At 37.2% G+C, this 18,104-nt stretch overlaps 1 protein-coding gene across 17 annotated transcripts in view; it reads right to left on the bottom strand.

The window, feature by feature from the left end:
* The window catches only part of SLC44A5 (solute carrier family 44 member 5), a 514,570-nt gene that overhangs the window by 129,443 nt on the left and 367,023 nt on the right, over positions 1 to 18,104 (bottom strand). For all 17 annotated transcript variants that reach the window (XM_055117228.2, XM_055117202.2, XM_055117223.2 and 14 more), the window contains one exon: positions 7,568 to 7,616. In XM_055117228.2, the coding sequence (XP_054973203.2) occupies positions 7,568 to 7,616 (49 nt within the window). The remainder of the gene's footprint in view (positions 1 to 7,567; positions 7,617 to 18,104) is intronic.

Raw genomic sequence — 18,104 nt, 5'->3', positions numbered from 1 at the left:
TCATTTCTCAGATGTTTTCTGCCCTATTTCTTCCCTCTTCCAAGAAGACACCCACCTTATCTATATTGCTCATCACAGTATCTCTAGTGCCTAGAAGACATGGGGCATGAAATAGATGCCCATGAATGCACATAAAATATGCTCTATGAAAAATGCCTCTTGTAATTTAAAACTAAGAAAAATCCTTATATACTGAATAATTGGTATATTTTCTTCCAATAAAAAGAACTGTATAATCCACTATGTTTTTCTTTTTATATTGACATGTAGAAAGCCCACTGATAAATTTAATTTCAATATCAGCTACTGTATTAGTCTTGAGTCAAAAATTTCTTTTGGGACTTTGAATTTCTATTTTCATTTTAATAATTCTAATGCATCCAGGTGTTTTAAGTCATTTCACTTAAGATCCTTTCTAGAAAGAGGCATATAGGTATATAAGTAAATAGAAATGAAAGCTTGAATGTTCTATAGTTGTCCTTTTTTTCTTTATACACAAAAGAGTATACTAAACAAATTGGTAGGTGTCACAATACTGAAAATAACTATTATTATAGAAGGTGGAAAATCTGTCTGAAATTTAGTAAAATCATTTATTTTACCTGAAGCATTGGAGAGGTGGTAAGTTCACTATCATGAAAAGATTCAAGGAAAGAATGAAGAGCCACTTATTAGGGATGTTGAAGAAAGGGTTCATTCATATAAAGGAGTTGGATTAAGTGACCTCAAAGTCCTTTCCAATCCTGAGATTCACTGACTCTGTGATTCAACTCTTGATGCCAAATCACAAAAGAAAAAGTTCAGCTTTAGGCCTTAGTGATAGCACATAATGCACTATGTGGACACACACCACACATTCTTATAAATTCTAAAGTGTTGTTATCAAGTAGACATCTCAAATCATTGTGACAACACTGTGCTGTCTTCTAAATGTATGCCTTTCTCATATTTGCTTCTTGTTGAATTAATTGGTATGCTTTTTCTAATTGTAGAAGAGACTTAAATATATGAAGGTAGGGCTCATTATCATAGAAAATTATGATTGAAAACCTATAGAAAAAAAGAACACAAAATTAAAAAAAAAAGTAGGTCCTGTGTTGTAAAAATGTCTGCAAGAGGTTACAAACCATTTTGATTTGTAAAATAGTTTGGAATAAAAAACCTACGTCCGTAGCACTTCCTTTGAAAACTTTTTTATAAAGTCTCAAATGTAGAAGGAAATGAAGAGAAATAAAAGTAAATAATTGCCCCAAATGGCTAATTCTTCAGAATGCAAATGTGAATTGAAGATGTGCTCTAAACCTGGCATTTACATTCTTCATTCAGAATGGAGCAAATGGCCTAATGTGATTAATTATTTATCAGCGTGACTCTTTTCCACAGAAAGATGTAGGCTAACACTCATCTTTAATATTTGTGGCCTCTTTTATTCCTCAATATATGAGCTTGTTCTTTTTTCTATTTTTTTTTTTTGCACTTTAAAATGTCACTGTCTACAAGTTATTCCTGATAATTATGCAAATAACTTAAAAACTCTGTAGGCACCTTTAAATCAAGAGATTTTTTAAAAAGTATTAACTATGCTTTCTATGTGCTAGGCACTGTGCTATGTGCTAGAAATACAAAGATAAACTAAAGAAAGTTTCTCCACAACAGAGTTTGAAGTTCAGTAGGAGAGGCAGATAATAAAGAGATTAATGTGATCAGTGAAATTAATAGTTATTGATGAAAGCTCTGGAAAAAGGAGAGTGTGTCTAGTACTGATAGGAGTAAGAAGAATATAGAAAAAATTCAAAGAAGAGGTGACCCTTGCACTCATACTTGAAGACATTCCAAGAAGAGCCAATAGTACACATCAAAGTATGAGAGCCTGAGAACACTTATCCTTTCATTGTAGTCACACTTGAGTTCTTTCCATTCCTCAAACATTCTAAAGTTGTGTCCATCTCAGGGACTTTGCATTTGTTATCTTCTGCCTGAATGCTTTGACCCTAGATCTTTGCATGGCTGGCTCCCTCTTGTCATCCAACTCTTACCTGCCATCTGCCCAAGAGCCCTTAACAACAGCCCAGTTCCCCATTCACTCTCAACCATATCATTTGATTGTATTTATGTTACAGTATTTATCACTATTGAAAGTAGCTTTATTCATTTCTTTGCTTATATAATTGATGTCCTATCTAGAATCTCAGGTCTATGAGAAGCCAGAAGCTTGTCTGTTTTGTTCATCAGTGTATCTTCTGGGCTGAGAAAAGTATCTGGTATATAATGCATATTTGCTGAATGCATAAATAAACTATCATCCTGGTCTCAAAATTAAGGATGGACTCAATCCTGAAAAAGACAGAATTCTGGCAGGACAGAGTTGGTTAGAAGGAAAGCAAGACAGCATTTAAAAGACGATTTCAGTAACTCAGCTAAGAGATTATTAAAGCCTCGACTCAGGCAGTTGTCCTGGGAAAGCAGAGTTCTAAGAGTAAAAAGAAGACAAAATCTGCAAGGTTTTAGGACTATTATATATTCAGGGTAGAAGCAAGAATCTAGCACTATTGTGTTTAACAACTAGTTTGATTGTAGTTACATTCACCAAGGAAGGAAACACCATGAGAAGGAGCAAGAAGGGTATAAAGGGCAAAGGAGCTCATGAGTTTAGGCTTTAAAATGTTGAGTTTAGGATGCCCATGGCACATCCAGGTAGAACTATCAAGTAGAAAGTCAGAAATATAAATATATTTCTGAGGCTTTTTGAAATACTGATATATTTCTTTTAACTAAAACACCTATAAAAAGGGGACATTTTGAAAGAACATTAAAGTCTAGTGGAAAATTCTCTCTTCTGAAAAATATCCTCTGATCACCCCTGGAGTGAATTGCAAGAACTCTTCCTTGGTGCTCCAAGAGTAGTCTGTGCACTTATAATACCACGTTGTAGTTAGTTGCTTGCTTGGCTGACTCTTCAGTTAAGCCATGAGCTCCACTACAAACAGCTGTACATTGCAGACCTGTGAGTAACAGTTTTGATCATGTCACACCACTCCCCCGGTACTAATTTCTCCAATGAGTTCCCACTGCCTAAGAATCAGCTCCAAATGCTTTAGCATGGTATTCAAAGCCCTACATAATTTTGTCCTAACATATCTGCCTAAACAATCTCACTCTGTGTTCTCTAAATGCTTGAATAAACTCTCTGCTGAGCCAAACCAGTTATGTACATTTCTGCAGGGTCTGAATATTGATTTTGTCATGCCCTAGAATTACTCCAACTCAGGGATGATGACTGGCACTAACAAAGCTCACAAGAGACTGATGTCTAAAATCAGAATGCCAATGAAATAATTTACATTGAGAAATTTAATTGCTGAGCCGAACTGATGTTCATGTTGCCCTGACCAGTTCATTCCTCCCTGTAGGCAAACTACATGAAAAACCTAATTATCAAAAGGTTGCTTGATGAGTGTGGAGTCAGAACAAGGGGAATTACATGAATAGAATATCTGATGGCATCCATCTCTGCTAGCCTGTGGTCAAGAGAGCAGGATCCTTACATCGGATCCTCTCATCAATTTGACTTGGTGCCCTAATCTGGAGAGGTCTTGGATGGACAGAGTTGGTTGATCATCATTTGTACTTCTCTTTAGATATGTTAATAGATTGAATAAATTTATCATCAAGCCTTGCTGGACTAGAAGCCTTACAGGTCTCATTATGGTGACTATCTACATCTGTGCTTTAATTATGTGTTAATTTCTAGTTTAACTCTTAGAAAACAGTGCTATTTTCCAAATTCCTAAGTTTGGGAAAGTGCCTCCCATAAATTAGTAGTCTTCTTTGCTCTGTGGCCCTGCCCAGGAATCAGCACCTCTGACCCCAGCCTCAGAGTGCCCTTCCTTCCCTGAAATCCTGCAGCAGCTTTTGCTGTGGACCACACATTTGGTGCACAGCCCATGTTACTTGTGCTTGCTCTTTAGCTTTCCATATGCTTGTGGGGTCTTGTCATCTGGTGTGTAATTTCCCTTGGAGTGCATTCAATATTTGTGTGAGTAATTAATGATGAGGTCTAGATTTTCATTTTTTCTTAGTATACCACTGGTTATAGCACCTATTCCTTGGACAGCGTTCTGTTTGTAAAATGTATGGTTATTATTATTATTTTTTTTTTGAGACAGAGTCTTTCTCTGTCGCCCAGGCTGGAGTGCAGTGGCATGATCTCAACTCACTGCAACCTCTGCCTCCTGGGTTCAAGCGATTCTCCTGCCTCAGCCTCCTGAATGTGAGATTAAAGGCGCGCACCACCACACCCGGCTACTTTTGATATTTTTAGTGGAGACGGGGTTTCACCATGTTGGCCAGGCTGGTTTCCAACTTCTGGCCTCAACTGATCTGCTGGCCTCAGCCTCCCAAAGTTCTGGGATTACAGGCATGATCCACCGTGCCCAGCCAGAATATGATTATTTCTTTCACAGCTATGCTTGAAAATGTCAGCATTATTTAAAATTGCATCCTTTTTTCAGGATAGTTTACATATTTAAAACAAAAGGAAACAAACTCCATCTCTAAAACCCGAGATGATAATATGTGGCCTTTATTACAGGATGCCAACTGTAGCAATTTGGACTTTATTTTCCTAGACTTGGAACACAGGTCAAGTAAATGATCATATAACATTTTAATGACTTTGCCCTAATATAAAAAGAGAGAGATAAACAGAATAGGCTGAACTTTTTGTATGAGGACCTGTAAATCTTTGACCTCCCTTGACACAGCATACTTGGATCCACACCATATGCAGTGTCATGCCCCCTGTAGACATGTTATAAAAACTAATTGACTTGAAAAATAGTATGAGGTGTATTCCATGAGACCTAGTAATGCAAATAGTGCAGAGAACTCTGCTACTACTTTCCTGTTAGCAGAGTATCTTATTTAGGAATATAAACCCAATATCACACCATTGGCATCTGAAAATGGTTGAGGGTTCAGATAGCATCTTAGCAAGAACTTTAAATATAGACTTAGAAGTCCTGAAGTTTAAACCCATAAGTGAAGCTTCACTTACATATGCTGACTGTTTTGTCTCAAGTGTAATAACGCTATGGCCGTTACTCAGCCCCTTTTGAAGTTCATCCTTGTGTTTATCCCTGGATTCTATGTCACACTGCTTCCTTCCCATTCTTGTTTTCTTTCCTTCACTCCTTAAATAAATGTGTATAGTACCCCTTACTCTATCAGAAGAATTATGCTAGTTGGTAATAATACAAAGATGAGATGTTATTTTCCTCAAAAATAAGTGGGCTTATCAGTAGGCTTCCTACAAGGCAGTATAGGAAGAGAAACAGTGGATTACATGGTTCTTACCTAACAGAAGAAAGCATACCAATTCTCCATTAAATAAAATTTAGTTAGGTCTACATTATGAGATGAATTTCTCATGTAGCATCTTATCGGAGAGCTTTCATTTCTTAGTTTTCTATGTGTATTCATTTCCAATGTCTAATGCCAAGGATAATGCTGAATATCTTTTTCACTAATCAATCATTTTTTGATTCTGTTGAATATCAGGGAGAAATCTTGGGGCCTGAAGATCTATTTTGTGAAAAGGGCCTGGGGAAACACCTTAAACTATCAAAATCATCTTCTCTTGGTTATTGGACAATAGCTCTCATACACCCAGTTCTTGGTAGATGGGAACAAATGAGACACTGAGTTCACCTCTCCTATGCATGACCATCATCCCTTCGTCTTTTCTCAAAACAAACACAGTTGGGTGGTGACTAGGCACAAAATGCTGCCCTTGTGAACTGAGAGAAGAAAGCAGAACATAGTGGACTCACAAGCAGAGAATGCTGTAAGAGTCTGTCTGAATATCCAATAACATTTGGGATTTTTCAGGAGAGCTGCATGATGTAAGCACAAGGTGTTATTAAAGCCAGTCCTGCTGCTAAAGGCAATGTGGAGAATTGGGGGCTTCTTACTTGCTCCTTAAACACCCCGATTATTTTCCCGGTAAGGACAGTATAGAACCCTGCTGTCTGAAAAAGTTACAAATAGGCCAACTGTGTCTTCCTGTATTTATGCCCCCCTGGTTTTACAATGCTTTCCTCCATTCTTGGATTGAAGGCGGAGGAAGGTCTGCCCACAGAATGACCAGCTCACCTTTGAAGGTCTTTGTGGTGCCGGAGGCATCAAAAAAGGCCCCAGGTAAAAATAAATTACTCTCCTCACAGTGATTATCACAGTCATTTAGACTTTACCTGAACTACACGGTTCCATCATTAAATTCTACATAATGGAAGACAGGAGATCTCACCTCTTTTACTACACCTAAAACCAGCCAGGCATAATTCTGCTCTCTTATCTATGGCCTAGAAAGACACACCCGTAATCTGTATTTCCTCTTTCTAAATGTGTCAGCCTATTTATTATAATTATTATTACTGTTGAATCTGATTTATACCTAAAGTTCCCTTGAAGCCAACAGGCTACATTCAATGCTTACAAATAAGTTATTGTAAAATGGATGTAATGATAGTAAAAGTAGCCACTACACTGAATGAGGCTGTTTGTATACTAGACAACAAAATGTATTCATGGTGTTACCATGGAGAGAATGGAGAGGTTTTGGACTCATTTTAAAGAAGGTGCCTTTATTCTAAGTATACCTTTAAATGAGTAACCTGAAACAAATGACTTGTTTTTTTTACAAAATTAGAACAAACTGAATATACATCTCTTTAAAGCTGGGCTATTATAGGGACATAACAGTAAATGCTAACGTACATACTGATGGTTGGCACGTGCAAATGAGCATGCTGATCGCTAGTTCACATCACGGTTCATTATGACATACAACTGACAGAAATCAAAGTTAAGCAAAAAACAGCCACCAACTGCACAGTCTTCCCTCCATATGTAGACATTTTACCTCACAATCCCCTTTGTGATTAGCAAAAAGCTTGCAAATAGAGGCTAAAATAAATAATAAGAGGACTATGAATTACTGGCTAATTTTAAAATGGCACAGAACCTTGGAGAGGGCAGGAAGCACCAGCTGAGATGAGTACATATTTCCCTAGAGCATTTTAAACTATCTTAAAGTGCACACGATGCATTGGTGAATGACTGCCTCTGAGAAAGCACTCTGATCTTGGAAGCTGAGCAGCACAAATACTTGGCTTGGAAGAAGTTGGCATGGCAACTCTGCATTTGCAATGGTGAGTCCCAGAGTAAACAGGTGCATAAAACAACTACTTGAATGAGTTTGCTTCTCTACAAAGTGGTTAAATCTCATAAAGCATTTTTTTCACTTCTCTTTTTGAAAAGTACAAACACTTAGTTTAATAATGTAAGGCAGTTCATTTGCTAACGGGAGAAGATATTCATGACTCATGGAAAGATTTATTCTCTGTACTTTCCCTGTGTAAATAAGGTGACATTTAGGCAGAAATATATCATTTTCCCCTCACAGTAGACACAATTCTCCACTGACTAGAAAACAGTATCTCCCCCATCCCCCAAAGCTTTCTGTGTATGTTTAAAAAAGCATATTCCCCAAAAAATAATTGCTTACCTGTTGGCAACAGGCCCCTTGAAATCTGGGTCATATGTCCTCGGATCACCTGCATTTAAAACAAAGACATTTTAAGCATATAAGCCAGCAAATAAATTAATATAAAATATTAATGAAGAAATATCTACATATTGGTTAGTCCACTGCTCAGTGCAGTGATGAATTCATACTTTGGTTTGATGAAACATAAGTATGTCTTGGTTACAGTTGTCAATTCTTTCTCCTCTCTCCAGCTTAGAAGGAGGACTGGGAAGAGTGGTTAAGGAACATATTCCATATACCCAGTGAATGTATCCTCCCACCATACTGAGTACCAACATTAAAGATTGTATCCAGGGTAGCAAAACTTGAAGCCTTTATGGTCTGCAAAACAATTTTACCATCTTCCATCACCAAGTGTTGCTGAGGACTTGTGAGGTGCACAGTTCAATATGAGATGCCTCCTTATCCCAGCTCTCCCATTCCTCTCAGTAGATTAGAGTTTCCTTTGAGAAGTTCAAATACTAGGTACTGTTGGTCTCTATCATGTTGGCTGTATGGTACATAAAAATTAATGTTCTATTATAAAAACATTTTTATTGCAGTTTTTTCAATCTACTGGCAGACTTCATGCCATATGGGAAGGTGCCCTTGTCACTTTACTGCATTATGATTGTGATATATTACCCTTTTCTTTAAACAGTGAAAGTACATATGGAATGGCTTTTTTCTCCCTACATGTACTGTGTGGGCAGACCCAGTAACAAATTATGTAAAGTCATTGCTGGCCAAGGGTGTGCATTTTGCAATCCCCGACTTCTTGACTCTTCCCCTACAACCTAAGCATTCCCACCTGTTCCTCTAGGGATTTGTCCCTATAAAAAGGTCTGGTCCTGAATAAAAGATAAAATTTTCCTGTTTGAGACAGTTGATTTGTACTTCAGTGCCAAGTTCTCTAGCACACTGTCTGCTTCTCTTTTTTGGACAGCTTATCTGAATCTGCCTCACTGCAACAGATAATATTAAAAGTGTTTAAGTCTACTTTATCTGAGAACTGACCATCCCCCTGTCCCCCAATCCACAGGAGTAGGTCTTTAGTAGTGACATTTCTTCTTTGTGCCTGTTTTCTGGCCATGGCCAACTGGATCTGGTTCAGATATTGGATCCAAGCTGGGCCAGTCAGATTCTCAATCCCAGGAATTTAGAATTAGAATGGACAATGAGTTATTCTCAGTAGAAGACTGGAACTGCAAAAGATAAACCTCGAAAACAAGAGAAGCAGAGAAATCTGGCTTTCAGAAAGAAGTTATTGAAGTAAATGTTCAAAGAGAAACAGAGACGATGGTCCTAATGGCATTTATCTTGTGGTCTAGTTCCTACCTGAAGCCCAGCGTTGAGTTTCATGAGATACCTTATAGTCTTAAACTGCATTCCCTTTTCTCACTTTTAACTAGTTCAAATTGGTTATATGTAACAAAAGAGCCAAAGAGTCCTATTAATAATTCGTTCTCTCTTGGCTTACATTTTAACTATTTATTTTAACAACATTTTTTGGATCCTTGCCATGAACACTGGTGTGAGGATATGAAGAGGAATTTTTCAGACTAAGTCTGCCTTTATGAATCTCATACTTGAATAAGAAATATAAGCTCGAGAGGGCCGGACATGGGTGGCCCACACCTATAATCCTAGCACTTTGAAAAGCCAAGGCTGGTGGACTGCTTGAGGCCAGGAGTTCCAGAGCAGCCTGGGTAACCTGGCAAAACCTCAGATTAGCTGGGCGTGATGGTGCACACCTGTAGTCCTAGCTATTCCAAAGGCTGAGGCATGAGAATCCCTTGAACCCAGGAGGCGGACGTTGCAGTGAGCTGAGATTGTGGCACTGTAGTCCAGCTTGGGTGAGAGAGCAAGACAGATGAGAGAAAGAAAAGAAAGAGAAAGGAAGGAAAGGAAGAGAAAAGAAAGAAAAAGAAAGAAGGAACGAGAGAGAAGGAAGGAAGGAAGGAAGGAAGGAAGGAAAAAAGGAAGGAAAGAAAAGAAACATAAGCTGGAAACATCATTTCAACACTGTGTGGTAAGAGCTGTGATAGAGAATGCTGTGGGGCACAGGGCGGGTCACGAATGAACAGGCTTCACAGGCTCCTAACACTCAGCTCTGGCTTCATTTTCTGCTCATGCTCTGACCCTGTGCTCTTTGACTTGAATCTTTCACTCTGATGTTGAACAGTAATATTTGCATCATTCCTGGTTCTAGATTTCAGTTCCCTAATCTGTCTGAATAGCTGAAATAGCTCAAAAACTTTTAGGGGTACAAGATTCCAACAATCCCCCATATCAAATATTCTAATTCCATAGATCTGAGGAATGGGCCTGAGAATCTGTATTTTTAGATGACCCACTAACTGACTCTGATGCACAGACAGATTTGGGAACCATTAATCTATTTGATTTTAGTCTCAATTTAATAACTACATCCCAGTTTACACACTGTCATTATGTCTAGTTCTACTTAACAGACCAACCTAATGGAGAAAATGAGGAGAAAAGCAGGTCATCATGATGTGTATGAGTTTTGGGAGACAGTACCATTAGATGTGAGGAGCCAGTGAAAGAGTTTTAGGAAGAGACACAGACATTCAAGAAAGTCAAATAATTTCAAGAAAAAGGAAAGATCATAAATTCTATAAAATTTATTCTTATTTGTACCAGGGACTACCGTAAGTTCTTTACATGTAGGTCTGCCATCTTGCACAATTCCACATAGAACGCAATGTGAATTGTACTTCTCTGAGCACTGCAATGCAATAGCCCTAGTGTATTTATTATGTCATTTAATGTTTCTAAAAATTCATGCCATTTCAATGTAATAAAATATGCCATTATTATTATTCTATTTTACAAATGAGGAAGTTGGGGTACAGAAAGGTGAGATAATTTTCCCTAGCTCACTCAGCTAACAAGAGGCGGAGGTGGCATTGGAAGGCAGACTGTCCAACTCCAAAGCCTGTGTTGAACCATTTAGCAGTAAGTTACTCACTGGTCATTTTAAAGTAATCCCACAGATGAGTAAGGAGAAGACAGGTTTAAAGGGGTTAACAACTTCTATTGATTTTGTAACTATTTGCTGTTTACATTAAAGGTAGGCAAAACCAGCTTAAAAGTATTTAGGCTGGCTTCCAATCTTCCTGTGATTTGTACCTCACCAAGTGAGAAAGTGGATTGCAGTGTAAATGAAATGCCATTGTCGAATCTGCCTGAAAAGCTGACATTTTCTGATTGTAAATCCTGGCTGCTTTATATTTCAGTTGAAAATACACCAAAACCAGTCAGATGATAAGACTGAGCTGATTCTGTATAGTAATGACAGCTGGAAAGTGATTACTTCACCCTGCCCCCATGTGCTGGCAGAATTTGTATTGTCATGCAAATTTTTATATCCTGCAAATCAATAGAGGGCAGTGCTTTTATAGGGGCCCTCACGTACTCTAATTGCGTCTCTGGAATAAATAGACTGAAGGGCCAGCTAAATGAAAAAAGCCACAGTGGTTCGCTGTCATGTGGCTTAGCTCCTTGAATGCAATTCATATTTCTCACTTAAAGACAAAAAACCCTAAAATTATATAATATTTTATAAGCTTCTTAAGTCATTTGACTTTCTGATCACCAAGTTTATTGTCTTGCAACAGTAAATTTAGAATCATTGAAAAACATTTATAAAAGACAGCTACACATTTGTTGTGGTGGTTAACAGTTGGTATTGCAGCCATACAATGCAATTTCCAAACCAGAAATAATTCATGAAGATTAAGGAAAATAGTTCAGGTAATTAATTCAATTCATAGGGGCAGATTTCACATGGCTCCATTGAAAGCAAATGGCAAGATAAAGCAGCCAGTGATGCTTAGAAAGACTCTTTTCTTTAAAAGTAATCTGTTTCTCAAAGAAAATGACAATATAACTACCATTGATAAGCTATAAAAAGTAAAAATCCAAAACATTTGATTTTATTCCTGCAGGAATACTCTCCTTCTGAGAACCTAATATTAATTCAGATAGCAAAAAAGGAACTCAGGTGGGATGAATACATGTTCTAGAACTTAAAAGAGACCTACTGTGAGTAAGCAGGTCAGATTACTTTCCAGTGAACATGGAAAAATGGAGCAGTACAAAATTAAGACTTTAATATACAACAATAGCCAGCAGAGAAATGTGAATACTTAAGTACGTGTTTTGTTTTATTTTTAAAACATGCTTTATAGTATGTCTATAAAAGAGGGCCTGTCGTTTCATTCAAAGAAAGGGTTCTGTTTTCCTCTAAGTCTCACCAAATAATAAGGAATCATGTTCTTAGCCATTTCTTACAGGATGATGTTCCCACTTCTTAGCCCAACACACATGGCTTTTTACGATATGGCTCATCTCACCAGTCTTATTTCTTATAATGCCCCTCTTTTAACTTGATCTTATGCAATTCTGTACTATGTATGGTTCCCCCCTTTTCATATTCATATTCTGTTCCCTCTGAGTAATGTGACTTTCTCCTCCTTATTCCCTTGGTGATGGCTAAAGGAGGCCTACACTTCCCCTCACAAACTTCCTACTGATTCTCAAGAAGGACAAGAACAAAGACATTCTACTGGCCACTGTGCCAAAGTGGGCCAAAGTGAATTCCACCCACTTTGACAGGAGAAGAATCCTGAGAACTTCCAAAGAATTCCATTCCAAAGCAGCTAATTCCATTAATCTCTGAGACACAGTACTCCCATTTGCATTGTTGAGCTTAGGACACTATAATACAGGTTATCTGTTTACATGTTGTGGTAGACAGAATAATGGCCTCCCAAAGATGTTCACATCCTAATCCCTGGACCCTGTAAATGTTACCTAATATAAGGAAAGGGATTTTGCAGATGTGAATAAATTAAGGACCATGAAATGGTGAGATTAGCCTGGTTTATCTGGGTGAGCCCAATGTGATCACAAGGGTACTTCTATAGGGAAAAGGGAGGCAGATGAGTCAAAGAAGGAAATGAGACAACAGAAACAAGGTTGGAAAGATGCAATGTTAGAAAAACTCAACTGGCTATTTCTGGCTTTAAAGATGTAAGAGAGTCATTAGCCAAGGAATACAGAAGCTTCTAGAACCTGGAAAAAGTAAGAAAATGGATCTCCCCTGGACATCCTGCTAATCCCTTGATTTTAGCTCATTGAGATGTATTTTGGACTTCTAACATCTAGAAACGTAAGATAATAAATTTGTGTTTTTCTAAACCACACTTAGAATTGTGTGGTAATCATTACCACAGCAATAGGAAGCTAATACACATGGCTATTTATCCTACTGGATTACTACATAGTTTCTCTAGGGCAGAAATGAGATCTTGGTTATTTCTCTGTTCCTGTTACCTACATTAGTGCCTGTTGTACACATAGCAGGCATTCAGTAAATATTTACAAGATAAGTTTTAAAAGAATGTCAATGTAATTTTGATATCTTATATATTTAATTTAGATTATGAAAATACAACTAAAGGATCAATCTTGGCAGTCACCAGCAAATCACTTTAGATAAATTTCAACTTAGATTAAAGGAAGTTAATAGACTCCTAGAAGTGCACTGATGTGAAAAATTACTCCCCTTATCACCAACACTAATTCAGTATCTGATTGTAATGTCAAGGCAAGTAGAAGCTGACAAAGGAAGTAAGGGAGAAAGTATCCCATATTGGTGAATAAAAACTGGGTATCAAATTAACTGGTATAAAATGTTATTTCTACCATCTATAAGCAGTATGATCTTGGGAGAATTACTTTTTGCCCCTCTAACCTTCCATTTTTTCATCCATAAAATGATAGATAACGGAGGGAAAAAAAGTTGGGAAACAATTTCTACCTTCAGAGGGGACCAACTAACATGGGAAACAGTAAAATGTAAATTACCCACATAACTAAAGCGATCAGTGTAGAATCAGTACAAACCAACTTGTTGAATTGACACGTTGGCTACAAATACTACCAATAATTCTAGAAGGATTTCAGTGACTAAGCTGGGTGTGATGGTTATGGAATAACTTTTAGAAGGAGAGAAATTTTAACCATACTTAGAGGAAAGAATGTGTCATGTGTGAAAGCTAGACAACAGCACATACTTAGCTGTAACAAAGAGCTATGCCTAGGGAACAAGACATGACAGCAGTTAGAGGAATTAAGCACATTACCAGGAGTTGGAGAAGGACTTACACCACCCCCAAAGTCTTCTAAATAAGCAACATAATTGTTATGTGTTTATATATTTGATGCAGAGGAAATAAGAAAGTTAAGGCAGATGAATCAATGAGGAAATGGCTGTTGTATTTCAGACATAAGATGGTAGATGCCTGGCTGAGGCTGTAGCTGTGAGAGAGGATGAGGTAATTCAGGAAGCATTACAGAGGAATACATTTGTTGGGGGTGAAAGAAAGGGCATGGTACCCTACTTCATCACCTAATGATGACAACACCTCATGCAGAAAATGATGAGCATTCCCAAAACTCATCTCAGGCAGAAACATGACCCCACATTGGACATGGCATGATTAATGGAAATGCAAATGAGATTCCTTCAGCACTGATTTCAAACCAAACAATACAGTGGTATCATGACCTATGATGGTTGTTTTTCCTCCCAGTCTGAGTAACTTCCTAAACAAGAGATGATGAATCACCTTATATTCTACCAAGAATGTCAAATCTCTTGTTTTAAGAAACATTTTCCAAATCACTAGGATGTTTTTTAAGTAGTTTGCATCATCATTTGAAATAATTTGCTCTATATGAACACAAATCATAAACAATTCAGTTATAACCTTAGAAGTAATAACTAAAAGAAGCACCTCAAAAGAAAAAATATATAAAGCACTCAGGCTGCCTCTTAACAGACTGATTTTATAGGCAGTGCTGAAGAATGGACGTTTAGGGGGCATTTGAAATGCACTTTTGAAAAACTGATTTTTCTTGATTAGTGTGACAAAGCAGTGAATTTGTGCTATAGAACAGCCATGAATTATTGGATAATCACACATCATCTCAGAATAAATAAATTCTGAATCAATAGTGATTTAAAAAGAAAGTCTGGAAGCAAACAAGAACATGAATTGAGCTTGAAGGTTATCAGCTTGGGTTTTCTAACATTTCTTTCTAGCTATATTTGTATTTTATTGCTCAACATGAATCACTCAAAAAAAAAAAGACCTATGAAATACTCTAATTACATTGAAACAATTCCTTATTTTCCTCTAGTTTCAAAGGTTATGCAATTCATTATCATGCCAGGCCCTTTTCCCCTACCTTCTAAAAAAAATAACAACTTCACAATTAAAGATGGAAAACGAACAGCATACGCATTCACCCTAAATATAAAATAAGTGACTTCATCTTGCTTTTCTGAGTGCGGAGTTCAGGCAGCGGCACAGTAAATGAATAAAGATTGGGGAAAATGATAATTTTCATCATTAAATAAATGTAAGAATTAAGTTCTTCTGTAAGAAGGGGAAAATTGTCTTTAAAGTTATAGCCAAGTAAAAGACTTTCTATTAAACTTAAGAATAAATACCACTAAAGAAAAACAGCAAGAGTTTGTCAGTTTATCACAAGTGCCTAAAGCAGTTTGGTAGCTAGTGATAACATCTCTCCTGCTTCCTCATATCACCCACAGGTTATTGATGAGAATAAAATTAAACTGCTTATCAACTCTGACTTTTGCCACAACTCAAGAAGACAGACATTAATAATCACTGGGAAAACATCCCTATTCCTGGGCCTAAAGTGTAGGAAAGAAAACATGTTTTAGTGCACAATTTCTACCCACAATACATCATGATCTAACAAATAAAAACTACAGGTGGAGTATTCTATTAGAATCTGTATCACATGGATGCTTCTATTTACAGGGTAATTGAGCAAAAATGGTGGTAAACTACGATCTCTCACCAATGGGTCAGGCCAGTCACTTAGAACTATAAACAGGAGAAACAGCAGACAACAGAGATACATACAACCTACTGTATTATCCATTATAAGCTGTTATTGAGAGAGAGAGAAAGAGACAGAGAGAGAGGAGAGATCTTCTTTCCCAGGGCTAAGGGAGTGGTGCTGAGTGTGTGTGTGTGTGTGTGTGTGTGTGTGTGTGTTATAGATTAAGATAATCATAAGAAATAGATGCCTAGAGCTGATCTCACCCTCTTTTGGAGTTGTATCTCCTTGGCTAAAGTCAAAGATACAATAGCCTGGATTTTATATACTTGTAAATTCTGTGGACCATATGTGAGGCAGAAATGTCGATGAAATTTTTTTCTCACAAAATGGATTTTTTGTAAAGAGACTGAACATATTGTGAACTAATTGTCAAAAGAAAACCTTGGGATTATTTCTGTTATATTCCACATAGATTTGGAAGAGAGAGTGAAAGACTAGAGAAGGAAAACCTAGCATTTAAGAAAATGGATTTGCCTCATATTCTTCCATGATGCCAGTAGTAGAAAACTGTGAGGATAAATCTGCAAGGAAAAACTATACCTGCTAGCTTCAATTCCAAAAGTATTGTAGGCTCCCTTCTCTCTCTCTCTCTCCTCTCTCTCTCTTTCTCTTTCTCTCTCTCTGTCAAAGCAACTAAAAATTTGAGATATAAAGCTTAAAGAATATCTTAAAAGCACTATAAAATTGACAAAATAGTGGAAAAATATCAGGCCAAAATACAGGAAAAGGGAGAATCCAGAGAAAGAAAGACACTACTAAAGCTACTATAGCCTCAAAGATATTTATCAACTTAGCAAATTCCATGAGCAAGGGGGCCAGAAGACATAACCTAGAGGCTGTTCAAGATGAGGGCTCAAATAGACTGTCCCTCCGTACAGTTGGAACTTTAGAGAGCTATCCCTCAGATTAAATCCACCATAGCCTTAAGAATGGTGGCACTAAGCAAAAAGATGAGGAAAAACACCTCATTTGAATTTGCAGTGTATGTGAAGTAATCAAACTCTATTCCACCTGTAGGTGCTCCTAGAAAACTGACAGATTAATAACAACAAATGACCTCTGTTGGAATGTACTTTTATTCTATGTGTTCTCATAATAGTTTTCCAAAGAAAATATGCAGCTCACACAAAAAAAGCTACATCAGGAAACAAGACACCAAGAAAGAACTAGATCATTAGCAAACAGAAATAGATACACGAAGTCTTCAGATATTTAAATTATTAGTCCTAGTTTATAAAACAACTATGTTTACTGTTTTTTAGAAATAAAAGACAAACTTGTAGATAAATGTGAAGAACTATAAAAAGTTACCTAGTAGATTTGAAAATGAAGCAAATTGAATCAAGAAAAGAAAGTCACAGCAAATGAAATGTAAAACTTGGTAGATAAATTTGACATCAGATTAGACACAGCTGAAGAGACAATTAGCAAACTAGAAAGTAAGTCAACATAAATTATTTAGAATGTAGCATAGAGAAATAAAGAGATGAAAAATATTAAAAAATAATTGCCGGGCCAGGTGTGGTGGCTCACACCTGTAATCCCAGCACTTTGGGAGGCCAAGGCGTGTGGATCACCAGAGGTCAGGAGTTCTAGACATGGGGAAACCTCATCTCTACTTAAAATATACAAAAAATTAGCCAGTGTGGCAGTGCACACCTGTAGTCCCAGCTGCTTGGGAGGCCGAGGCAGGAGGATTGCTTGAGGTCAGGAGTTCTAGACATGGGGAAACCTCATCTCTACTTAAAATATACAAAAAATTAGCCAGTGTGGCAGTGCACACCTGTAGTCCCAGCTGCTTGGGAGGCCGAGGCAGGAGGATTGCTTGAGCCCAGGAGGCAGAGGTTGCAGTAAGCTGAGATCGTGCCACTGCACTCCAGCCTGGGAAACAGAGCGAGATTCCATCTCAAAAACAAAGAAAAAAAAAGTAGTTGTTACACTGAGGATGGAATGTGAGGATGGAATGCAACGTTCTAACAGATATCAAATCAGATTTCCAGAAATAGGGAATAGAGATGATGGAGACAGGCAATGAAACAAAATAGCCACCAACATAGAATTCTATATCTGGTGAAAATATGTTCAAAAGAAAGGGTGAAATAAAGACACTTTCAGCCAAAACAAATGAGAGTTTGCCCCAGCAGGCCCTCACTAAAATACATTGTGTAATGAGAGAAGAAAAAGTAAGCCAGATCAAAGACTTTCGATGAAAGAAGAAATGCAGAGTGAAGAACTATGGAGAAAGGAGAATGATCATTTATTATTTAAAGCAATAATTAATAAAGTCTTGTGGGGTTAAATAAAACGAGAAAATTATGGCAATAATATAATATAATCCAAAAATTGAAATATTATGGACTTTGGTATTATGTAAAAAAAGGGTAAAATATGAATGCATTTTAAACTTTTATAAGTATGCAGGCTGCAATTTTAAAAGAGTAGAATCAGCGTACATTACTTCCAGACTAGTAGAGGAAGGAAAATAGAATACGAAATTTGGTCCATCTATAATCAGGTAAGAAAGAAAAGGAAAATAAACATAGAC

The sequence above is a fragment of the Pan paniscus genome, chromosome 1, assembly GCF_029289425.2.
Source record: "Pan paniscus chromosome 1, NHGRI_mPanPan1-v2.0_pri, whole genome shotgun sequence".
In the NCBI taxonomy this organism is placed as follows: domain Eukaryota; kingdom Metazoa; phylum Chordata; class Mammalia; order Primates; family Hominidae; genus Pan; species Pan paniscus.
The sequence above is the reverse complement of the archived record's forward strand: the minus strand, read 5'-3'. Positions and strand labels throughout refer to the sequence as shown.